The following is a 26,416-nucleotide window of genomic DNA, read 5'->3' on the forward strand; positions in this document are numbered from 1 at the left end:
GAGTAAACGCATTCGTTTAAGATAGTGTTAAGTTCATCCCCAGGTTTTTACTCTTTCCTATATATGTGAATATTTATAATGGAAGGAAAGAATAAGAATAACTACCAATGGTTAGAACACCATCTTTTTCCAGGAAAAATTTGAAGACAACGCCATCACATGATCGCTTCATAGACCTCAGTCACGTCCTTTTGTTTAAAACAGATCGAATAACACCGCAAGTATTTTTAAATTAAAATTTGTGGTTTCAGCATGTTTTGATTTCAGCTTCTTGCTAAGAGGAAAATGAATTAATACCCCTATTAATGCTCAACTTGTTTTCTTGATCATTGTTGTTCCTGATATAGCACGCACGTTTTATTGGTGGAAACAACATGGAAATTGTATTTCGCTGTTAATTTTGGTGCGTAGTTAGAAGGGATGAAGATAGTAAGGCACATCACACGGCTATATATTTGTCTTTCATGATTACAACGTTTGACATTCTTCAATGCCACTCTCACGTATCCATGTAACTATGGAGATAAAAACTGTTTGCACATTTCATGTATTCTTGTGCTTTAAGTTTAGTAATAAGTTCATCATGAGAGGCATGTTTCACTTCCCAAACCACAAGTTTTGCAGTCTTTGAGTTTATACTTGTTATGACCAACTCTTCATTCAAGAGGATTTTATGTACCTCCCATGGACCTATAGAAATATTATTTTGTTTTTCCAGATAAGGATAGGAAAAATAATATGATGTTAAAATGTAAATCATCACTAGGTTTGCGTAATATCTCAGACTCTTGTACATGCACTAGGTGGTCTTCACCACTTTTCTTGACTTTCATCAGTGTGGCTATTACGGATCAGTAATTGTGAGGGTGGGGGATCAAACTTACCAAGAAAATATAGGTTTCTGATTTAGATTATGCACACATAACACATCAGTTTGAATGATATGTGCGCATAATTGTTCCGCCGTGGTCCAAAAAACCAAAAAAATGCTAGCATATCCACTAGGTCATACCCACCAGGTCATATGATCTTGGAACAGTTAACAAAGAAAAAATTTGCTAAATTACTAATCTTATGGACAGATCCTCTTTTATCCCCTTTGATCTGAAGGGTGAAAGGTGACGATATGTTGTCGGGTGTCTATGATAGGTGTCCAAGTCCTTAAATTGATAAGGTTGGTTTGAATACCTTGTGCAACAGCTGGTAGAATGGAGCAATTTACTACTCACAAACATTATCAACTCTTCCAACTCTATCGGTCTAAATTTCTTCTGCTATTGCTGCAGCTTTGAACCATGCTGCAAATTTGGCAATTATGTATGCTCTAGATAGTTAGATGAGAGAGAGAAAGAGTGAGAGAGAGAGGGGTGCATGGAGCATTTGTCCTTTAAACATGATGTAAGATGCCTTTCCAAAAGTTCCAAGTTTTCTAGGGGCATATGGAGAGGAAAAGACGCACAAGAAATGGGCTGCGGGAGTAGATGGAGATTCTCCTGTCAGACTCATAGCCGTTGCTGTAGGTTTTAAGTAGTTTGGTCCCAGGGTACAAAGTTTGAAGATTCTGCAATGCTAGATTACCAAAATACTCACACCCACTTCACAAGATCACTGTGGCACCATTTGCTTATTTAACAATGTGAATTAGCTTGGTACAGTGACCAGGGTTACTTCTCACCATTGTCTCTAGAGCCAAGGTGCTGTGATGTGATCAAGAAGAATGATCCTTGAACCTCAAATGCTCTATTTCTTGCGAGTTGGTTTTTTTAGTGGAGAGCTGGCTGTGATGATAGGAGCTTTGCAACGGCAATTTGAGGAGGCCTGAGACCGGGATTCTACTAGTCTAAGTTCCCGTATGGAATGATTGGAGATGGGTTCTTCCAAGACCATCTTAAGCTAAGTTAAAGGACTAGATGAATATATTGTAACGGCCCAGTTACTTGGGCCTGTAAACCTTTGATGGTCTAACAAAAAAAAAAAAAAAAAAATTACAGGAGGAAGACTCCTAATCGGAGTCTTCTTTCTTCCCGTTCCGATGAAATCAGACTCGAAGAGTCCGGCTAGGGTAGAAATCGTTCTCTATAAAGACTCCCCTTCCTCCCTTAGGATTTTTCAACAAAAATTTCGAAAAAATTTGAGGGATTTGTGGAATTTTCTCAAAGGAGGCACCGTGAGCGTTGATCGGAAGAGAAGGGCCGTCGGAGCTGTTTTTGGCCGCCGAAATAAGGTACATTCCTTCTCCCTTTCTTTCGAATCGATCCTCCGACCATCGGGTGCTTGGAAGCCGGCGAGATGCCGGTTCGAACTCAAACAGGGACACCCCTGTTTACGCTATTTTCTCCTTCCACCGCCGGCAGCAAAGAAGGGTGGGACTGCCACTGAGACGGTAGCCTCGCCGTCGTCGAGACGTTGCCAGGGAGGGCGGCTGAAGGTGGCTCACCTGGCCGGATGAGGGGGAGGCGCTCGGAAAGAGCTCGAGTCCCCTGTTTTTGATCGTGGGGAAGAGAAGAAGAAGCATCTTCTCTCTTCTCTAAATAAAAAAAAATAAATATATATATACATATATATATAATAAATAAATAAAAATTAAATTATATATATATATATATAAGGGGGGACATAGGTAAGAGTTCCGATAAACCTCAATATACATTTTTTTTAAAAAAAAATTAATTTGGTTAAATTAATTTATTTTGTTTGATAGGAGAACAGTCCAGTGACCAGGGAGACAACGAGTAGGGTTTTGATTTTCAGACTATAAAACTATGAATTTGATTTCTCATTGATCGAGGTAAGAATCCTGTACATGATCATCACTAAATATATGTTATTTATTTGTTAGTCTTATATGTTGAATTTGCAATATCGAATTTATAATCGATGAATTTTCTATGCTCGAGACATTGATATATGGCTTATATGAATTTTTTTAAATATGAGTATGTTATGAAAAGATTTTTATGATTGATGGTATGAGTCTTATGGATATGACTTATCAATTTCATCATTCTGTAATTTGAAATAATTTGATAAAATCAAGAATTAAATGAAAAGAATATGTTTTGGACTAGCCTCGACATATGAATCAGCCGGCCAGGAGCTCATGCCTGGGACAGCCCGCCAGGAGCTTATGCTTGGGACAGCCTATCACGGACTTTCGTACGTGGGACAGCCGGCCAGGAGCTCATCTTGGGACAGCCTTGAAAGGCTTATATGAAAGAATAATTAGATTGGAAAGAGATTGAGGTATGGTCTGGGTTAGTCCAAAGCCAAAAAGGGATAAAAGATTGACAAACCGAAAATATGAGAAGATACAACATATAATATGTAATTCAATAATGAATGAAGACTTGACTTAATGATATATGATGATCTATATTATTAAATACATATTTATGACAATATTTCAGTTATTATACACATATGAGTCTTCACCAATTGTATTGATTTCAGAAATATTACTTTTATCTACAGGCTTAATGTACATGTGCAATGATTCTTACTGAGTTGGAGAAGCTTATATTTTCCTTCTTATTTTTTTTTTCAGACTCACAGGATGCTTAGTTGGATGGTTTGGGCGAGAGCAAATGAGAACTGAAGCCTTTAGTAATTCAGTTAGCTTAAATTCTCTGATACCAATGAACATTTGAATAATTGTATTGAACAAGTTTACATTCGATTTAAAGTTGTGACTCGGTTGATTGATTTGGTATTTACTTGGTTATTTAAAATTTTGAAGTGTTAAATTACTAGGCCTTACATGATCCTCAGGGCATTGCTCTAGGGTTGTGTGGCCGTGTCTCGTGCCCAACTCAGGTGTTGGGTTTGGGGCGTGACAGAGTGGTATCAGAGCCTAGGTTTAGGAATCCTAAGGTTCATTTCAGAAGAAGAGTATATGGATAGACTTTTAGATGGAAATTGACTAATATGAGATATTTTTCTTAAGTTCCTAACTAAAGTGAAACTGTGTAGGTTGTCATGGCACGAGGGACTGAGCGTGGGCGAAATTGGAGACCTACTCGATTTGCAGATGGCTCTAATGCTTGGGAGCCAGCTATGCAACAAGAAAATGATCCACCCTCACCGGATGATGATGCACCACAACAAGAATATCCTACTGAGCCTGCAGAGGTCACTCCCAGGGAAGAAACTCTAAGAGAATCTGAAATTCAATTTGGGGAACAAGTTACTGTAGCTCAGTTAATGGAAGTATTGGTACAACAACAAGTGACTGCAAGAGAAGATATGAGGAGGATATTAGAGGTGCAGCAAGGACAACAACAGCAGATCATACAACAAATATTTCAGGAGCGACAGCCCCAGCAGCAACAAAGAGCTGAAAATCAGTATGAACGTCAAGTCAATTTATTAGATTTCAAAAAGTATGCACCACCGACATTCTCAGGGACCTCAGATCCTATGGAAGCTGAAAGCTGGCTAAAAGCAATAGAGAAAGTTTTTCATGCTTTGAGATGTCCTGCTGAAGAAAATGTCACTTTTGTCACTTTTATGTTACAAGGTGAGGCAGCCGATTGGTGGAAGATGAAAATTAGAAAGTTGGAGCCAAATGATGTACCTTTTACATGGGAAAAATTTAGAAAGATCTTCTATGAGAAGTATTTTCTTCAGAGTATCCGACTCCAGAAATTTCGAGAGTTTGATCGACTGGTACAGGGCCACATGACAGTTGCTCAATATGCAGTCAAATTTGAAAAATTGTCGAGATATGCCCCTGCATTGATAGCTGAGGAAAATGTTCGAGCCAGAAAATTTGAGAATGGATTAAGGGAGAGAATCCAACAACTAGTGACTATTTTTGAGTTGCCCACCTATAAAGAAGTTGTAAACAAATGCTTAATAATAGAAAAAGGACTTAATGATGCTCAAGTAGTAAGAGAGAAAAATATGAAGAAAAAGGATCGAGCAATTGATTCTCAAGATCAAAGTAGCAGAGCTTTCAAACCAAAGATCCCAAAACCAAGCCAGACTGCCATTGAAAGTAAAGTACAATCTCAGGGGAGCATTATATGTTATAGATGTGGAGGATCCCATCTTAAACGAGATTGCACATGGCCTGAGGGACAATGTTACAAATGTGGACGAGATGACTACCAAGCAGTTGTATGCCGCAGTGGAGGAGAATCACAGAGACAGCAAATGCCTCAAAATTTTCAAAATACCCCCGCGAATCGGGCACCCCAAGATGTACAAAGACAAGATGTGGGACAACAAAAATCAAAGACACAAGGACGAGTCTATGCACTTACACAACAGGATGCTAATGCTTCTAACTCAGTGGTGATAGGTACTGAACCGATCTCCTAAAAGTTCTTTTATATATATGTCATGAAATATTATATGCTTAGATATATATGGACATATAGCCTTGAATGATAAATGAATATCTGACAGATATGATTAAAATAGCATCCAACGATGTCTATGCTCTATTTGATCCTGGAGCTACCCACTCTTTTATAGCAACTAGTTTTATTAAGAAGACCAATGAGATGTCTCCTACACCTTTAGAAAATGATCTCTGTGTCTGCACACCAAGTGGAGAGGTGATCTTGGTTAATTCAATTTGCAAAGATTGTATACTGAGTATTGAAGATAGGGAGATGAAAGCAGACTTATTAGTCTTAGAGATGAAGGACTTTGATCTAATCTTGGGGATGGATTAGTTAGCAGCATATCATGCTACAGTTGATTGCTTCAAAAAAATAATAATGTTTCAAATTTCAGATCAGTCAGAGTTTAGTTTTAAGAGTACTAAACCCTTCTTTCACCATAAGTTCATCTCAGCTATCCGTGCTCAGAAATTTCTTAGAAAAAGATGTGAAGGATTTCTAGCCACTGTATTAGACACCGAAGATAATAAGCTCAGGTTATAGGATATTCCTATTGTGAAAGAATTTTTTGATATTTTTTCAGATGACCTACCTGGACTACCTCCTGATCGAGAGATTGAGTTTTCTATTGACTTGATCCCTGGTACGAGTTCAGTTTCTAAAGCCCCTTATCGAATGGCTCTAGCAGAATTGAAGGAATTACAAAAGCAATTACAAGAGTTGTTGGACAAAGGATTCATTAGACCTAGTGTGTCACCTTGGGAAGCTCCAGTACTTTTTGTGAAGAAGAAAGATGGTAGCCTTTAGCTTTGCATAGACTATCGAGAATTAAACAAAGTAACAGTGCGAAACAAATATCCTTTACCATGAATCGATAATTTGTTTGATCAGTTGCAAGGGGTACAGGTCTTCTCAAAAATTGATCTTCGTTCTGGCTACCATCAGTTGAAGATACAGTCTGGAGATATATCAAAAATAGCTTTTCGGACTAGCTATGGGCATTATGAGTTTTTGGTCATGCCCTTTGGTTGGACCAATGCACCGGCAGCCTTCATGGATCTTATGAATCGAGTGTTTGCATCATACTTTAATCGATTTGTAGTTGTATTTATTGATGATATTTTGATTTACTCGAAAAGCTCACTCGAGCATGAAGAATATTTGAGAATTGTATTACAAACTCTGAGGAAAAAGAAGCTGTATACAAAACTACAAAAATGTGAATTTTGGATGAACAGTGTTACTTTCCTCGGGCATGTCATCTCCAAGGATGGTATCTCAGTTGACCCAAGGAAAGTGAAGGCAGTAGTTGACTGGAGCCGACCTACTAACGTATCAGAGGTACGTAGCTTTTTGGGGTTGGCTGGCTATTATCGAAGGTTTGTGAAAGGTTTCTCTAGTATTACCATGCCTCTATCTTGTCTAACACAGAAACAAGTAAAGTTTGAATGGACAGATGAATGTGAGCAAAGCTTTCAAGAGTTAAAAAGATGATTAGTGACTGCTCCAATCTTAACCATTCCATCCGGGACAGAAGGTTTCACTATCTATAGCGATGCTTCTCGTAAAGGTCTAGGTTGTATTTTGATGCAAAAAAGAAAGGTGATAGCTTATGCTTCTCGACAATTGAAGTCATATGAGCGAAATTATCCTACTCATGACTTAGAATTAGCAGTTATGGTATTTGCTTTAAAAATATGGAGGCATTACTTATATGGAGAGCATTGCGAGATTTTCACGGATCATAAAAGTTTAAAATATATCTTTACTTAGAAGGAGTTAAATCTGAGACAAAGAAGGTGGTTGGAGCTATTGAAGGACTATGACTTGACAATAAATTATCATCCCGGGAAGGCGAATGTTGTAGCCGATGCTCTAAGTAAAAAATTTTCTAGTGAATTGGCTGCTCTAATCACCTCACAAAAGCCTATATTGCTAGATTTGGAGAAATCAAAAATTGAAATACGACTACATGATTCTCAAATTCAACTTGCAAATCTTGTACTATAGCCTACTTTAATTGAAAAGATTAAAGCAGCTCAAAAGGAGGATTTAGAGTTACAAAGGGTCATAGAAGCAGTGGAATCTGATATACAGACGAAATTTTGGACACATGAGGATGGGTCATTGAGGTTTGATAACAGACTATGTGTTTCCAAGATTCCAAGATTAAGGGACGAGATCCTGGAGGAGGCTCACTGTTCGGCTTACACCATGCATCCTGGAAGTACAAAAATATATCAAGATTTGAAAAGAAATTTTTGGTGGTCTGGTATGAAAAGGGATATTGCACAATTTGTAGCCCAATGTTTGGTATGTCAACAGGTAAAAATCGAACATCAAAGACCAGCAGGACCATTGCAGTCTCTTCTTATTTCTCAGTGGAAATTGGAGCATATTACTATGGATTTTGTGACTGGGTTACCTAAAACACTTCGGAATAATAATGCTGTATGGGTAATTGTTGACCGATTGACGAAATCAGCGTATTTCTTACCCTTTCGAATTGGTCTTTCCTTAGAAAGATTGGCAGGCTTGTATATAAAGCAGATAGTACGACTGCATGGAGTACCAGTTACTATTGTGTCAGATCAAGATAGTATATTTGTTTCTCAATTTTGGAAAAACTTTCATAAAGCCCTTGGTACCAAGTTAAATTTCAGTACAGCTTTTCATCCTCAAACTAACGGACAATCAGAACGAACCATACAGATCCTAGAGGATATGTTAAGGGCTTGTGTCATGGACTTAGGCGGAGCATGGGATAATCACTTATCATTGGTTGAGTTCGCTTATAATAATAGTTATCAAGCAAGCATTTAGATGGCTCATTTCGAGGTATTATATGGAAGGAAGTGTAGATCATCCATTTATTGGGATGAAGTGGGAGAAAGAAAATCATTGGGACCAGAAATAGTGCAACAGACAGTGAAAAAAATACACATGATCCAGAAACGGCTTCGTACAGCTCAGAGCAGGCAAAAGAGTTATGCTGATAATAGAAGAAGGGAGCTGGAATTTCAGGTAGGCAATCATGTTTTTCTGAGAGTTTCTCCCACTAAAGGTGTAATGAGATTTGGAGTTCGTGGTAAGTTGAGTCCAAAGTATATTGGCCCTTTTGAAATTTTAGACAGGATTGGAGAGGTTGCATATCGGTTAGCATTACCGTCGGCTTTATCTGGTGTACATAATGTGTTTCATGTATCAATGTTGAGAAGGTATATTCTAGATCCAAGTCATGTGGTGAGTTATGAACCTTTGCATCTTCAGAAAGATCTGACTTATGAAGAATATCCAGTACGGATTGTTGACAAGAAGGATCAGGTGTTACGGCATCGAAGTATTCCTTATGTGAAGATCCAATGGAGCAATCATAGCGAGGAGAGGCTACATGGGAACTCGAGACAGAAATGAAGATCAAGTATCCACAACTCTTCGAAAACTCAGGTATGTAAATTTCGAAGATGAAATTATTTTAAGGAGGGGAGATTGTAACGGCCCAGTTACTTAGGCCTGTAAACCTTTGACGGCCCAACCAAAAAAAAATTTACAGGAGGAAGACTCCTAATCGGAGTCTTCTTCCTTCCTGTTCCGATGAAATCAGACTCGAAGAGTCCAGCTAGGGTAGAAATTCTTCCCTATAAAGACTCCCCTTCCTCCCTTAGGATTTTTCAACAAAAATTTTGAAGAAATTTGAGGGATTTGTGGAATTTTCTCAAAATAGGCACCGTGAGCATTGATCGGAAGAGAAGGGCCGCCGGAGTTATTTTTGGCCGTCGGAATAAGGTACGTTCCTTCTCCCTTTCTTTCGAATCGATCCTCTGACCATCGGGTGCTTGGAAGCCGGCGAGATGCCGGTTCGGGCTCAAACAGGGACACCCCTGTTTACGCTATTTTCTCCTTCCACCGCTGACAGCAAAGAGGGGTGGGACTGCCACTGAGACGGTAGCCTCGCCGTCGTCGAGACATTGCCGGGGAGGGTGGCCGGAGGTGGCTCACCTGGCCGGATGAGGGGGAGGCACTCGGAAAGAGCTTGAGTCCCCTGTTTTTGATCGTGGGGAAGAGAAGAAGGAGCCTCTTTTCTCTTCTCTAAATAAAAAAAAATTAAATATATATATATATATACATATATATATATAATAAATAAATAGAAATTAAATTATATATATATATATATAAAGGAGGGGAACATAGGTAAGAGTTTCGATAAACCTCAATATATAATTTTTTTTAAAAAAAATTAATTTGGTTAAATTAATTTATTTTATTTGATAGGAGAACGGTCCAATGACCAGGGGGACAACGAGTAAGATTTTGATTTTCAGACTATAAGGCTGTGAATTTGATTTCTCATTGATCGAGGTAAGAATCCTGTACATGATCATCACTAAATATATATTATTTATTTATTAGTCTTATATGTTGAATTTGCAATATCGAATTTATAATTGATGAGTTTTCTATGCTCGAGACATTGATATATGGCTTATATGAATTTTTTTAAATATGAGTATGTTATGAAAAGATTTTTATGATTGATGGTATGAGTCTTATGGATATGACTTATCAATTTCATCATTCTGTAATTTAAAATAATTTGATAAAATCAAGAATTAAATAAAAAAGATATATTTTGGACTAGCCTCGACATATAAATCAGTCGGCTAGGAGCTCATGCCTGGGACAGTCCGTCAGGAGCTTATGCCTAGGACAGCCTCTTACGGATTTTCGTACGTGGGACAGCCAGTTAGGAGCTCATCCTGGGATAGCCTTGAAAGGCTTATATGAAAGAATAATTGGATTGGGAAGAGATTGAGGTATGGTCTGGGTTAGTCCAAAGTCAAAAAGGGATAAAAGATTGACAAACCAAAAATGTGAGAAGATACAACATATAATATGTAATTCAACAATGAATGAAGACTTTACTTGATGATATATGATGATCCATATTATTAAATACATATTTATGATAATATTTCAGTTATTATACACATATGAGTCTTCACCAATTGTATTGATTTCAAAAATATTACTTTTATCTACTGGCTTAATGTACATGTGCAATGATTCTTACTGAGTTGGAGAAGCTCATATTTTCCTTCTTATTTTTTTTTCAGACTCACAGGATGCTTAGTTGGATGGTTTGGGCGAGAACAAATGAGAACTGAAGTCTATAGTAATTCAGTTAGCTTAAATTCTCTGATACCAATGAACATTTGAATAATTATATTGAACAAGTTTACATTCGATTTGAAGTTGTGACTCGGTTGATTGATTTGGTATTTACTTGGTTATTTAAAATTTTGAAGTGTTAAATTATTAGGCCTTACATGATCCTCAGGGCATTACTCTAGGGTTGTGTGGCCGTGTCTCATGCCCAATTCAGGTGCTGGGTTTGGAGCGTGACATATATATATATATATATATATAAGAAGACTATTGTGCATTAGCACAATACTACTAAAGCCACTACCACTACCACAAATACTATTTAAGCCACCTAAGAAATAGAAGAAAGGGCTCCATACTAGCATTTTTTTATTTTTAAAAAAATGCTAAATATAAAAATATAATAAAAAAAATATTTATTGCTGCACTTAAATTTTTAGAGCAATAAAAATGATGACAGCAATGTGAGTCTCACCTCCACAACTAATTTTATAACTTTAGAAACTCACACTAAGAATTTGTAGATTTGATTAGGCTCTTGTATATGTTATCCACCTTATTGCATCTTTCCTGTAACTACTTCTTGGACCACCCTTCTCACCTTTCAAATTTGAATTCAACCAACTTGCTTTATCCTTTAACTTGAACTTGACCTTATAATCTGGAACAAGTTGAATCTGTTGCTGCAAGACTCTAGAGGTGAGATCGACAATGAATCGAATTGAAAAGCTGAGAGTTGCACCGAAATGAACCATAACCAAAATCTATAAAAAAAGTTTCAAAACCGTGGGATGCCCTCTGGTCTAGGATCCTCTGATGCTTAAGTCGGTCGGAGCCTTGAGAATAAATAGTAAAAATAGAGAAGTAGAAAGCAAAATATGAAAGTTTAAGTGAAAAAAGATGAAGAGAACTCTGATTTTCTTTGATAAATTGAGCAGTGTTTTATCTCTGTTCACTCAGACTTGACTTATCTTCTAAAGAGCACATTGTGTCTTTTTTATAGAGAGAGCTCGCTTAAGTCTTAAAGAAAGATTGTTAAGCCACTAGAGATCTGTTAGACCATTTAAGATCTATTAGGCTATTAGACCATTAAGATTTATTATACCGTTTGAGATCTGTTAAGCTGTTAGTTATTGTAACAAAATGATCAGCTATACAAAGATCGTGGAGCGCCTGCTCGTGTGATAAATGAGCTGGAATACAACTGAAAAATAGTTATGGTTGAGTTGGATGATAGCTGTCAGATAATTATCCATATACATGATGGCATATTGGTAAAAGATCGATATGGGATAGCTGACATCAGTAACTATTTAAATTGAGTGCCATACCTTGAGTGCCAGTAATAAGGTCGGTAAGGAATCAACGTAAGATGAAAAGATGGAACAAAATCGGGGTGAGCATTCCACTTTCCAGCAGTTTTAGATTAAATCAATTAGAATACTAGAGAGGTAAATTGATCTTGGACCGATGTGATCTGAAAGGATTTTATCTCAGATAACAATCTGCTGCCACGTGCCCAGATGATGATAATCTCAGTTTTTCGATGAGGTCGGCTTTCTGATGACTTGACTTTCTGATGAGGTCGGCCTAATGATGAGCTCCACAGTTGAGCCTTACATCCATATTCTTGTCAATCCGAGAACTCCTGAGTATGAGTCCGAGGACATCAGTTGAGACATGGTATGACCCTATAACACTTGCCCCCACTTCGGAGTCAAAAAAGTTACTTCGGATGAAAGAAGTAGTTCGTGAATAAAATTTTCAGCTTGTCCAAGGTGACGAATCCATACTGTTTGGTTTTCAAGTGAACCACTGCATCTTTTCAATTGAGCTCGGAGTGAGAGATCGGATCTTCTGTATATCTAATAGGATTTCAATCTTTGATGCCACATTTTCTTTCCCTTCAAAGGATGTTGTCTAAGGATTTAAGTCAAAATTTGTCAAGTTGATATTTTGTGAGGTTCAATATTTTTTTGATGAGATCTAATCTAAAGATCGGATATCTCACTTTTGATCTTGATCTATCAGGACTTTAGTCCAATCGAAACTTCATATTTTTGGAAGGTTCAATTCGAAGATCGGATATCTCACTTTTGATCTGGATCTTTTTGGGAATTTAGTCCAATCGAACTTTAGATTTTTATAAGGTCCAATCCGGAGATCGGATATCTCACTTTTGATCTTAGTCCTTTCAGGACTTTGGTCCAATTGGAATTTAGATTTTTGTGAGATCCAATTCAAAAATCGAATACCAAGCTTATCATAAAGCTGTCCTTATCAGGAGCTGAAATCATTAGAAAATGACCTCATCAGAAGATCGAGATCATGAGAAGGTTGAGCTCATCAAAAGATTGAGCTCAGCAGAAGCCGATCTCATCAGGAGGTCGAGTTCATCAGAAGCAGATCTCATCAGAAGATCGAGCTCATCAGAAAGCCGACCTCTTCAGGAAGCTGACCTCATCGGGAAGCCAAGATCGTCATAAAGTGACCTCATTAGAAGGCTGAAATCATCAAAAAATTGATCTCATCAGAAGATCGAGATTATGAAAAGATCAAGTGCATCAAAAGATCGAGCTCAACAGAAAGTCGACCTCATCAGGAGGTCGAGCTCATCAGAAGACAGACCTTATCAGAAGGTCGAGCTCATCAGAAACCAGCTCATCAGGAAGCTGATCTCATCATGAGGTCAAAATCTTACAAAGCCAACCTCATCAGGAGGCCACCTCATCAAAAACTCGATCTCCGGATCGAGATAAGTCTCGATGCACCAAAAATTCGATCTCTGGATCGATTTAAAGCCCCAAATGGGCCAAAATCTTCTGAAGATAAAAAATATCGATCTCTAGATCGAGCTTAAGTCCGAAAAAAAATAAAATAAAAAATCGATCTTCAAATTGAGCTTAAGTCCGAAAAGTTAAATGAAATATCGATCTTCGAATCGAGCTTAAGTCCGGAAGGATCAAGATGAAATGCCAATCTTCAGATCCAACTTAAGTTCTGAAAGGATCAAGATCAAAAGTGAGATATCCGATCTTCGATTAGACCTCACAAAGATCTAAAGTCCCGATTGGACCAAAGTTTCAAAAGGACCAAGATCAAAAGTAAGATATCCAATCTCAAGATTGGACCTCACAAAAATTTGATCTTCGATTGGACCAAAGTTTCGAAAGGATAAAGATCAAAAGTGAGATATCCGATGCCCTAAATTGGATCTCATGAAAATCTGAAGTCCTAATTGGATCAAAGTCCTGAAAGACTAAGATCAAAAGTGAGATATCCGATCTCTAGATTGAATCTCATAAAAATCCAAAGCCTCGATTGGACCAAAATCTCGAAAGGACTAAGATCAAAAGTGAGATATCCGATCTCCAGATTGGACCTCACAAAAATCTAAAGTCTCGATTAGACCAAAGTCCTGATAAGGCCAAGATTAAAAGCGAGATATTCGATCTTCGGATTGGATCTCATCAAAAAAATATTGAACCTTACAAAATATCAACTTGATAAGTTTCGATTTAAATCCTTAGACAACATACCCTTGAAAGGAAAAAAAATAAGTCACCAAAGATTGAAATCCTATTAGATATATAGGAGATCCAATCTGCTCACTCCAAGCTCAATTGGAAGGATGCAGTGGTTCACTTGAAGAATCAAACGGTATAGATTCATCACCTCGGACAAGCTAAAATTTTTTTTATGAATTACTTCTTTCGTCCGAAGTAACTTTCTCAGACTCAGAAATGGAGGCAAGTATTGTAGGGATCATACCACTTCAACTGATGTCCTCGGGGCTCATACTCAAGAGTTTTTAGATTAACAAAAATACTGATGTAAGGCTCGACTGTGGAGCTCATCATTAGACCGATCTCATAAGAAGACCGATCTCATCAAAAAGCTAAGATTATCAGAAAGCCGACCTCATTTGAAGGCTGAGATCATCATCATCTGGGCATGTGACAGCAGATTGTTATCTGAGATAAAAGTCCTCTCAGGTCACATTGGTCTAAGATCGATCTGCCTCTCTTATATTATCTACTAATTGGCTTAATCCAAAACTATTGGAAAGTGGAATGCTCACCCCGATTTTGTTCCAATATCCTTCATCTTACGTCAGTTTATTGCCAACCTTATTACTGAAACTCAAGATATGGCGTCCAGTTCAAATAGTTACTAATGTCAGCTATCCTACATTGATCTTTTATGACATACCATCATGTCTATGGATGCTTATCTAACAGCTGTCATCCAGCTCAATCGTAACTGACTTTCAGATGTATTCCAGCTTATTTACCACGTGGACAACCACTCCATAATTTTTGCACAGCTGACTATTTTATTATAATAACCTAACGGCCTAACAGATCTCAAATGATCTAACAGATCTCGAACGATCTAATAGCCTAATAGATTTCTAACGGTCTAACAGATCTCTAATAGTCTAACAATCTTTTCTTAAGACCTAAACGAGCTCCCTCTATAAAAAAGAGATAAAGTGATGTCCAAAAGGTAAGTTAGGTCTGAGTGAATAGAGACAAAATTCTGTCAAATTTTTTTAAAAAAATCAAAGTTCTTTCCACTTTTCTCCACTTAAACTTTCACTTCTTACTTTCTACTTTTTCATTTTCACTATCTGTTCTCAAGGCTTCAGCTGACTTAAACATCAGAGGATCCTAAATCGGAGGGCATCCCATGATTTTGAAACTTCTTTTGTGGGTTTTGATCGTAGTTCACACTGACGTGACTTTCAGCTCTTCAGCTCGGTTCAGCACCGATCTCACTATCGGAGCCTTACAGCAACAAGGTATATATTAGAAAAAGTTGACTTGTTGGATTTTCAAAATCCAACTCCAATTTCACCCTACCAAGAATTACCTAGATGACACTTAGAATTAGAATTTCTAAATGGACAAAAATACCAACAACTTGGGTACAACCTACTCAGTGAATTTTCATAAGTTCAATATTCTGGCTAGAAAACTATTACAGTGGTTGGTATTGAATTGTTTTACTATTACTTACATGTTAACTAATCTAATATTTCATTTTATAAACAAGAGAAGAACTCTTTGGTCTAAGGGCTTTCCTAAGTTTAACCAACTAAGAAAAAGGAACGAGAAAAATATCAAACATTCATAAAATTATAATTTTATGTTATATAAAAAATTTTGAAGAAAAATAATATAGAATACTGATTAGACCTATGCAATAACAAATGATGGAAGTTGATATGCATTCCAAGCATTACATATACTTTTATTTTCCATTGTAATATCATCATAAATTAATAGGAATATAAATATGGTATATGATATCAGAAGTAGTTGAACAAAATTTTCTCAAATTTTAATATTCAGAATATTTTAATTTTGAAAAAAAAATCAAGATATTATTAAGGGGTTTCTTACCATGGTTGTTAGGTTAGCAACATTTCAACAAAACCAATTCAAGGTTCATTCAAAAAGTATTATCTTTATATGTTTATATGTCACTTTTCGATTACCAACATCTGATGGTTAGTTTCTATTAGGGGTGTCAAAGGGATGAGCTGAGTTATAAGTTTGATTCATTTTTTTGAATAAAAATGAAGCTCTTTTTTCATTTGTTGTTACATTATATTCAATTCAAAATTCTTATATCTTAACAAACCTTTTTATTGGAAACATTAAAGATGACAAGATAATAACAATAATTATGATGAATAAGATCAACTATCAAAATTGAGTAGTCTCACTATGATAGCTATTCTGCATCCCAACTTTCAATTTCTCCAATATCCAAGCTGCAAGGAAAAAATAAGTAAATCCAAAATAGAAACAAATCAGTTCCAATATAATAAGTATAATATAAGAATCCTTTTTATGTGAAAATTCTATAAGTTAAATTAAGCCCATAAAAAGTTTAGGCAGCTCATAGCAAAACTTATGATACTATGGTAACTCCAAGTTCATATTTAGATCCAAACAAGTAGGAGGTTTAAGGCATTGCTGAAATCTAAATATAGATATGATTGAATTGATTGTAAAACTCTTGGATGTTGACATCTTTATGGATGGTAATAAAATTTAAGCATTTGTTTGGATTCTAAAACTTCAAAATGGATCAAATAAATGAAATACAAATACATCAAAGCCAAAAATATTACTATAGAAGTGGTACATAAATTCATAGAGTATAGAGCTTTTCTTACCATGACAAGGCTACATCTTTTAAATAGTCCTCTGGGGGGTTGTAGTCATCCATCTGTTGTTGTTGGTATAAGAGGTAGCTGTCCTTGACATCCCCTGAATAGCCATCACTCAACCAAGGTAGTGGAGCCAAAATCTCATCGAACACATGCAACCCATCTTCCCTTACTCTTGTTATCCTCTTATTAGGGCTTCCCTCCATGTTCTTGAGGAATTTACTCCACCATATGGATGTGAACAAGTTCATTGTATCATTCCACTCCATGTCATACTGTTCTCCAATTGAATGGATCTTTGCCATATCCTCATCATCCATCACCGGATGCAATATTGTAGAGATAGGGTTTGATACAACATCAGATGTATATGGGGACACATCCAAGATAGATGGTATTTCAAGACCTGACATAGTAGGAGGGGAAGAATAAGAATAAGAAGAGCAAGATGATGGTGGTGGTGATGGCAATGGCTGGATTGGCAGGTTGTTGGTATTGTTGTTGCTAATAGAAATGTCAAGATTATTGAAGCCTTGAATATTGAGATTTAGGCCTAAGGGTTGGTTAGGAAGAGGAAGGTTTAGATTATCAGCAATGGATAGTGGTGGAATTGATGGATAAGCCCGAACAGAAGGGTGAAGAAAGGATGAGAAAGAGGGATTCTGATGGTAGTAAGGATAGATGTAATTGGGTGGATATAATCTATCATTTCTCTTAGAATCTATCAACTCTTGGTGTGGCTCCTCCAAAGTTGGCAGAGATGAATAGAGAGCAGAAGATGGTATCAAATTTTGTTTTTGTTGTTGGTGGTGCTGCTGTTGTTCTTCATTTGCTTGTTTCATAGCTGCTCTATGAAACTTGAGTGCTGCCACAATTTCTCTTCTAGCTTCTGCCATATTAAGTATCCTTTCTTGATAAGGTCTACTTGTATGGAGTCTTCTTCTTACTTGTTTCTTAGGTAGCTGAGGTTGTGGTGGTGGAGGTGGTGACCGTTGTTGTTGAACTTCACTAATGTATTGAGTTTGTTTAGCGAGGTCTTGCAAAAGCTCATCTCCGATCACTCTATTAGGGGACTTTGGATTTGTAGGAGCTTTGGATTTGGAGGAGCTCAATTGCTTTACAAGACTACGGATGTAGGCACTAGAGAGATGAGGCTCATCCCTGAGCTTGGGTCTCTCAACCTCCATGCCTATGTTGTTCTCGAAGGAGGAGCAGCTTCCCAGCTATATGATCTCTCTCTCTCTCTCTCTCTGTTCCTTGGAGAAGTAGGGAAGGAATGTTGAGGAAAGGTGGAATGGAAGAATTATAAGGGGGCTTTTTTGGATTCTGGATGCCAAGTACACGGAACAGACTTCATTGCCTGATGGGACTCTCAAGGGCTGCCCTAAATAGTTTAACATTCTAGGATTACTCATCATAGTATCCCTGTGGCAATCCAAGGATCATGTGGTTGCAGACATACTTGATATTTGAGTGGGGGTAATCGCAGACCTATTATTTGGAGAATCTAGAACATGCCAATTTTATTTACTTTTTTGGGGTATAGATGCCAATTTTATTGGCTTCAAAGTCCAATGTCACCATAGAAGCCATTTTTTCCTGTTTTCTGGTCGTTGGTTAATATTTATTATATTATCAACACTGTGGTCTTGGTAACGGCTAACAACCTTGAACGGCCAAACACCTGCGCGTTTTAGATAGATGGCATAAGCTACCATTTTTTTTATGGTCATTCTTTTCAAAACGAATAATAATGGTAATAAAATAAAATAAGAAAACCTCCCCTCTGAGTAGTTTATTTTTTTTTTAATGGTAATATTTATTTTTTATCGGGTGTCAACTGACCCGATCGTGATCAAATGGTAGACCAGAAAGTTGGGCCCACCGCGGAGTTTGGCAAGCATCACACAGCTTTAGCTTCATCAATCAGACGGCTATAATTGTTAGTCAGCGCTCCGATTTTTCCACCGTTTACTGGGCATGTAAGGCAGAGTTCAAAGTCCAAGCGTTTGAGGACGTCCCCTCTGGTCTCGTCTCTGTCACCACCGACCCTCCATGATCAACTGCTAGCTCCTCTCCCATGTGCCACGCGGAAGCATACAAGAGGACGACGTGAAGGCACAAGTTTGGCGGATTCGGGTCCACGGGATCATCCCACCTAACCGAGGCTACAAACCCCTTCACCCTTGGGACATGCCAAACCCCAAAGGCCCAGCGGGGGCATTTAGGTAATAAAATTGGCCCTTTTGTTCTTTCAGTTACCAGTGTCATTTATTGGGTGCACGGAGCCATGATCATAGCCCTAGACTTCTCAGGGAAGGTCAGGCCTTGCCTCCTCTAGCCCAAAGGAGTCTGGTCCCCCAGCTACGTAGGAAGGAGGTGGTGGGGTGGACCATTGCATCAAAGCACAGCTTACCAATTCAATCACCACATACCAGTGAGACTAGCTTGGTAATTGCTAGCTTCTAGAAGCTTCTAGATAGCCCAAATGGTTATCAAATTGTGGCTGTCATCCAATTAAGGACCATTTGATCGTGCCATGGGGAGGCAAGTTGTGCCCGCAGGGCACGCGTGAATTATACCGCTTTGGGGGTACCATCTCGGAGGTCCTCCACTGTGTTGAAAAATATGTTTTTGGATGTTATTTGTCATAATTATCATTTGATAATATGACAAAAATAATCATCTTTTGACATTTATGGTGGCTTATCCAAATAATTATTTTAAAATCAAATTACATAAATCAATTCAAAAATAATATATCTCATTCTTAAGCATTGGTATAATCAAGTAGTATCCTTATTTCGTTTATACCACCAGTTATTTTCTTTAAAAACAACTTGCTGCAGCCACTGGAGCACCAAAGCAGCCATTATCACATCCCGCAATAAAATCTTGAGCTCACAACCAAACTAAATAGAGTGTGGATCCTCTATTGTAACCCATGCGCATTGTCCATCGCACAATAGACCACTACGAATGAGAATGGATTGTTCGATATATACCACGTATGACCGCGTGCAGCCATCTATTATACGATGGATGGTGCATGAGATGCATCGTATCATACAGTGCATCATGGATATCATAGAAAATCCATGTTTAACTAGATAATGATTAGTATTTTAATTATAACAGCTTCATGATATTTTTTTTGGAGAGATGGGATAAAGGATGGCAATTGGATGGATATTTTTGGATATCCGACCCATTTCAAACTCTAATAGAATCTGTTTAACATATCCTATAGAGTTTGAAATGGATTTGTGATTCAAAACTAAGATATGAATAAATTTGGGATTGAACCAAGCTTTTCTATTCAACCTCTCCAAGCCTCCACTTATTAAGACTCTTGAGGACAGATAAACTAGAGGAAAAATGGGGGAAACAGAAAAAATCAACAAAAACACAGAAAAAATAGAAAAAATTAATAGATAAGGCCTTTTCCCATATATATTGATTTTTTTTTTTGATTCTATTTCTTTTCATTTCATTCTCTTTTTTAGAGATATGTAGAGAAAAAGAGCATCCGAGGGAGATCAGGGGGGTTCTTTAAGTTCTAGTTTGGGATTTTTTCTCATGAATATGGGATTTTGTGAGAGTCATGGCATTGTGAGTTTGTCCCTTGAGATTTTGAGAGCTTAATCTTGGTACAAGCATGATATTTTATAAGATATATGAATTTATTATTGAAAAGATTCTCTTTTAACTATAAAAATTTTTAATTTATCGAGTTTGTTCTATGATAACATGAATATGAATGAGGGTTAATCGGATGGCTTTGGGCATGTGACGGCGATATTAATTTTAAATGGGATGATTTAGGATTTGGGGTTGAATTTATAATCAAATTTAGGATGGGTTCGGATGATAAAATTTTAAACAGATTCAGATTTGAGTAGGATAAATTTTTCTAGTACCCTCTCCGTTGCCATCCCTAACTGGGAACGTTTGTGTCATTGAATTCTTGGTACCAGAGCTTTCTTTAAAATAAATGAAAAGAGGAGAGTGGGGCCCACTTGGTGGGCCATTGTTCGGCCCCGGGCGGTGGCATTTCACAGCATGGGTTGGATAGGGTTGTGCCTCCAATAATGAGCAAGTTGCGTTCGGAACTTGACCTGGTGGGACCTGCATGCAAAGAACCATCATTTATCTGACGTCACGATTGCCGAAAAAGCATCTAGCTACAGTAAAAAATAGTACATGCAACTCGGCAGAAATGATTTATTTTTTTTGTAGCTACCAAACCTTTGTTTTTTATTTTTAAAAATCTAAAACAAGATTTTTAAAAACTAATTTATTTTTTAAAAATAATACATGCAACTCAGCCGAGATGTTTTACAGTGACAGACTAAAGCACCATGGAAGACATACAGAAGTATTGTTGTTTGGTTTGGTTTCTCATGAAATATTGTTTGGCCAGGTGAACCTGAAGTCATGCCTATACACCTCGAGAGGGATAGAGCAACCACCTCTAACATATATATGTTGTTTTTCTTGGGACATACGTGTCAACAAAGATTTTGCAGTCAAGTATTTTGTCCAGAAAACGCCAAGGGGGTCTAACTGTACCTTTTTATTGAGATCTTTTGAGGAGTCGAGATGCCTAACCTTTAACTCCGTTCTGTGGACCAAGAGGACCCCATGGTCACGGATTCACGGCACGCCAAGGACCAAACCCAAGCCCGGGGAGAGAGGAGATAACAAGCGCATGAGGTAGTGGATTTTTTTTTTTTTTTCTTTTTGCGTTCCTTCAGTGCTTTTCCTTTCTTTTTTTTTTATTTTTTTATTTTGAACCCGGCTGCATTAAGAAGTTTTAACATGGATAGAATTATAAGCATCACATAAAATCAAATCGCAAAAACAATGTGGAATCTTAGTAGTAGACTGCTAAATTATACTGCCAGTGTGCTCAGCCATAAAAATATTTTTTTTTCCACTTAAAAGAAATTAACGTTGTTCTGAAGATAGAGACCACCGTTGGATGCATGTTGCATGACATGTCGTATGCGAAAAAAAAAAAAATAAAAATAAAAAATAAGAAATAAAATAAATTAATAGAAAAAGAAATATCTGCACCTCCATTTGTGAGAGAAAGCATTGCAGAATGTTAGAGAGAGAGAGAGAGAGACAAAGGTGATGTGGAAAGCTCTGTACTGCTACTGCTAGTAGATGAAAGTGATGTGGAAAAGCTCTGACGCCTAATTTTAATTAAGACAGACTTTTTCTCCAATGTTCAGTCCTCGAAGTATTATGGCGGACTTTCTCTCCTAATGTTAATTAGGACACAAGGGACCGAACTCAGCTCTCGAAGTATTTGAAAGAGCAATGTAAATCAGGTGAGTTCGAGAATTTTAATGCCAGATGCGGCCTCAGGCATTAAAATTTGAATTTAATCAACTCTTGGTGCAATTATGAGGATTAGAAATTCTTCAACCGCTATTTCTTTGTGCAAAACAACAGCATTGGTAGGAGTTATGCTCCATATTTGCACTGTTAACCAAATGAAACCTATGTGCGAGCTCACTCTACCTCAAAAAATAAAAAGAAAAAGAAAAGAAAAGAAAAAAAAAAAAGAACATGGTGATTCATTCGAAACAAATACAACCACTCCCCTCTCTGTAAAACACTTCTGGTAGTGCTTGAGCACTGGTTTAGAGAAGGGTGCGTCGCAAATAGTGATGCTTATAAGAAAGAACACTGTTATAACAAAACATAGAAGCAGGACATGAAGCTTTAAATAGCTTCCATTTAGATAACAATACAACGTAGACTCGATCGACATTATTTCATGCTTTTTAGGAAGATCTTTTGGTTTTATTTTAGCTCTTGCTTCTTTGGTTATTTTGTTGGCAAATAAGCAGAGGTAAAATTGAAGTGCAACAATTTATCAATTTGAAACATCATGGAGATGCAGACAACCATATCCATTAGTACTTGTATTTCCAGGGCATCGCTTGCTTGTTGAAATTTTCACTTCCAACTGTTGTCTTAGCTTTTCATCTCTGACATTTTAAGAGTACTCAAATAACAACTAAACAGAAATATATGTATAAAGGGTTTACAACAGTAAGGGAGCCTGGTGTCTAGTCGATGAATGTGCAATGGATTCAGGTCCCTCTGCCAGTTATTGGGTAACAACAGTCCACTTGCACCTGACGACCATAATTTTCTCCTTGTGGAGTGAGTAGACTGTTTGTTGGGACCAAAACATTTCGTGGATCTTTCTTGCTTCTCTCAGTTCACATATGTTTGGACATAATATTCTTTGGGATTATTTTTCCTGTCTTTTTGTACCTTTTACTTTTTATTCTCTCAATGAATGAATATGATGGGTAAACTCAAACCTTTATTCAAAACAAGGGACTACTGCAGGCATTGCATTAAACCAAGCTTCTGATCAAGTCTTAGGTGGAGTTTCACTATTGAGATGATTTGAGTTGCATCACTCAAGAAACTGGAGATACACCAGTAAAGTTGATCAATCTTTAGAGGAGTAATCTTCATCTTTCATGGTTAAGCTTTCATTCCAGGAGGAGTGGGTTCACTTGATAAACCTACAGCAATTTAAATAATGCTAAATCAATTCAACTAGCCCTTGTTGGCCTTCATCTACACCTGTTTCATTGTAGGGAATTCATTTTTCGGAACAAAAAAAAAAGTGAAATTCTATATCTATGGTGGATGGGAAGTAAGATCAGCCAAAAATTGTTCTGAATATATGCACTTTCATTAAACTTAACAAGCAATTCACAAGAAACTATGAATTCACTATAAGCAATGTGACCATGTAGGAACTAGCCTGCATCTTGCGGAATGTATATTTGATACAAGCAAATGTAGGGGACCATAAACCAGACATGGATTAGGAACATCACATAACAGAATGCTTAAAGATTTTCTCAAAAAAGAAAAAAAAAGAAACAAGATGCCCTAAAGGCTTTTTAGTAGCTTTAGGGTCTCTTCTACATGTTTCTCTGGCTGGAATTGATTGTTGTAGACTAACTGAACCACCCCATTTCTATCCATTACATAGGTTTGTCTCCCGGGCAATGTTCCGAAAAGATCAGATGGCACCCCCCACTGTTTTCTGACCTTGTTGCCTTCATCACTGAGTAAGGTGAATGGTAACCTATACTTTTTAGAAAAGGCCTGTTTACATTGCTCAAAACCAGAATGTATTAGAGAAGACAAAATGATCAGAACTTCCCATACAGATTATTCTACTAATATGCTAAGGTCTTATTTAACATAGCACATAGCACATCACCATGAACAAGAAATGCTTATTTTTCTAGTACACAGAGATTCGCAGGGCAATATAAAATTCAAATTTACAAATTATAGGTATATTTTTTCTGATTATGGTTAAGATAAAAGTTTCACTAAAATTAAAATCTAAACATAAATCGAAATTAGGTATGAATAAAGCTACAAGAATGATAATTAACTCCACATTTATTCTTTACATATGTACAAGAGTGATTGTAAAGTCGATACACAATCTCGGTGCATTAATGTAGCATGAATTATCTTCTTCAAACTAATAGATAAGACAAATAAATGATAGTTAATTACCAAAGACAAACTAATTACCTTGTGAGAGGCAGGATCATCACCACTGATTCCTATCACCTCAGCTCCTACCTTCTTAAACTTTTCATAGGAATCTCTGAAGGCACAAGCCTAAAGAACAAACTTAAAATGATTAGTACCAGTTCAATCTGATCCATTTGAAGATTGATTAGATCAGCATTATTTACTACTAACAGTGATGGCAAGCCTTGGTCCAATGGAAGGTTGCTTAATTGTGATCTAGAGGTCATAAGATCGAAACACGGAAATAGCCTCTCCACACAGAGGATAAGGCTGCATAAGTCTGATCCTCCCCAAGCCCCATATCTAGCTCTCCCCAGATCCAACAATGCCATGAGCCTTGTTCATTGGCCTTCCTTTTTCTTAGTTTACTGCTAACAATATTTCATGAATGAAAAACTCGCACATGCATCATCATTCATAGGTTGAAGAACATACATACACACATACGCGCGCGCACAAAAAGAAGAGAAGTCAAACATGGGATGGGTTTGGGCCAAGTTTAATTATCAGTGAGTCATGGTCCACAATTCTATTGAGATCCATTTGATTAAAATGGGTCAAGTTTTGCAGGCTGGCAAGAATTGGAATTGGACCCGCAGAACTCTGAGGGAGTCCGACCACATCCAAGGTGATCTCACTCATTTATTCTCCAAATGCATTGAATACTAGCCCAAAATATTAGAACCATATTGCTAATAGAGTCCCGAATTATTTGCAGCCTAAGTATGTGGACCTTGTACTACCAATGGGCTTGAACCCAAACCAGAACCTTACCTCTTTAGTGCACCCTGGGGTCTCATCTGCTGGGTAGAAGTAGACCACAACCGGCTTCCCTTTGAAATTGGAGAGAGCCACATTCTTTCCATCCTGATCTTTTAAGGTAAATGAAGGGGGCACATCACCTTTGGACACCTGCAAGCATTCAAGCCTCTCAGACCCAACAGCTCTAGCACCAGAGAAGAAGAGAAAGAAAGAAGTGTCGCATAATCCAGACTAAAAAATTATTTATCTTTATGTTCCATTTCTCCCTTACTGGTGTTTGAAGTGAACTAAATTAAGTTTATGCATCTAATAAAGAAATGCCAAGGTGTAGAGGTGGGAAAATTGAGTCCTGGCAAAGGTTGGAGCGCATGAAAGGAGATACTAGAAGGTAGAAGATTATATAAAGTTGATATATCCATGAGGTAAGAAGAGAGCACGTACCTTAGCACACATGGGTGTCCTTGGAGGCAAAGAAGAAGATGGTACTAATCGGGTGGAAGGGCTGGAGAGCTTGAGGCCGTATATTTGGGACTGTGACAACTTGGAGATGATTGTAAGAGTTGGAGAGTGTGGATTCCTGGTGGGGATTGATGCTTGGAGAAAGGGGAGTGAGTGTTTGGGGAGAGAGGTGCAAGCCATTGGTAGGAGTGATGGGGAGTTTTGCAAGGCCTCTCCTTCCTCTTTTTTGGGGGGAGGAGATGGTGGGTCAAGTTTGTTTCATGTGTTGATGAGGTGGGCTTGAGATGGAAGATAGAGTGCTTTAGCGTGGCCAATTGCTGACCTTGCATAGGAATCCCTTACTTCTGCCAAATGACAATTTTGACCTTCGCTGGACCTGTATTCTTGTGGAGTAGTCACATTGTTTTTCTTCTATTCATAACAAATCTGGGGTTTTTTTTTTCCTGTGTTGTGTGTCCTTTTTTTGTTTTTAAGTGGGAGAAGTTCCAATAGATTGATTTCATGAGATGGAAAATAAGTAAAGAAAAAGCATCAAAAGGAGAGGGGGTTACTTGAAAACATCAACTTTTGAAGCTTGGCAGAAGCAGCAGCTTCCAGCATTTTTTTTTTTCCTTTTTTATTTTCTTTTTTTTTTGGGGTAAATGACCTTTTTTATTTTCTTTGGCAAACCAGACTATACCGTATGGAGTACAGGCATCCAATAGAATCTGACCATAATAAACTCTTTACATCAGAAGGACTCCTGTCATCCTCAATGATTCTAGTTTCAACAAGGCAACCCATATCAGCAGCTCAGTCTGCCGGATGGTTGCTCATTCCAGCACCAATGATATCTATGATGATCTTATCTTTGTTCTTCATCAGAGGGTGAAAGATTCTTTTGTTCAATTCTAAC

General features: G+C 37.5%; 2 protein-coding genes across 2 annotated transcripts; both read right to left on the reverse strand.

Annotated features, from left to right (window-relative positions):
- Nucleotides 1-16,148: 16,148 nt before the first annotated feature.
- LOC105058829 (uncharacterized) lies at nucleotides 16,149-18,039 on the reverse strand. The gene is made up of 2 exons (XM_010941887.3): nucleotides 16,708-18,039; nucleotides 16,149-16,299 (listed from the first exon to the last, which is right to left on the reverse strand). The coding sequence occupies exons 1-2, from the start codon at nucleotides 17,886-17,888 to the stop codon at nucleotides 16,260-16,262; spliced, it is 1,221 nt and encodes a 406-aa protein (XP_010940189.2). The 5' UTR covers nucleotides 17,889-18,039; the 3' UTR covers nucleotides 16,149-16,259.
- Nucleotides 18,040-23,409: 5,370 nt separating this feature from the next.
- Nucleotides 23,410-25,784, reverse strand: LOC105058599 (peroxiredoxin Q, chloroplastic). The gene is made up of 4 exons (XM_010941570.4): nucleotides 25,504-25,784; nucleotides 25,075-25,212; nucleotides 24,298-24,387; nucleotides 23,410-23,853 (listed from the first exon to the last, which is right to left on the reverse strand). Exons 1-4 carry the CDS (start codon nucleotides 25,699-25,701, stop codon nucleotides 23,635-23,637), a joined length of 645 nt encoding a protein of 214 aa, XP_010939872.1. The 5' UTR covers nucleotides 25,702-25,784; the 3' UTR covers nucleotides 23,410-23,634.
- Between the last annotated feature and the right edge of the window lie 632 nt (nucleotides 25,785-26,416).

This window comes from Elaeis guineensis, chromosome 15 (genome assembly GCF_000442705.2).
Source record: "Elaeis guineensis isolate ETL-2024a chromosome 15, EG11, whole genome shotgun sequence".
Lineage (NCBI taxonomy): Eukaryota > Viridiplantae > Streptophyta > Magnoliopsida > Arecales > Arecaceae > Elaeis > Elaeis guineensis.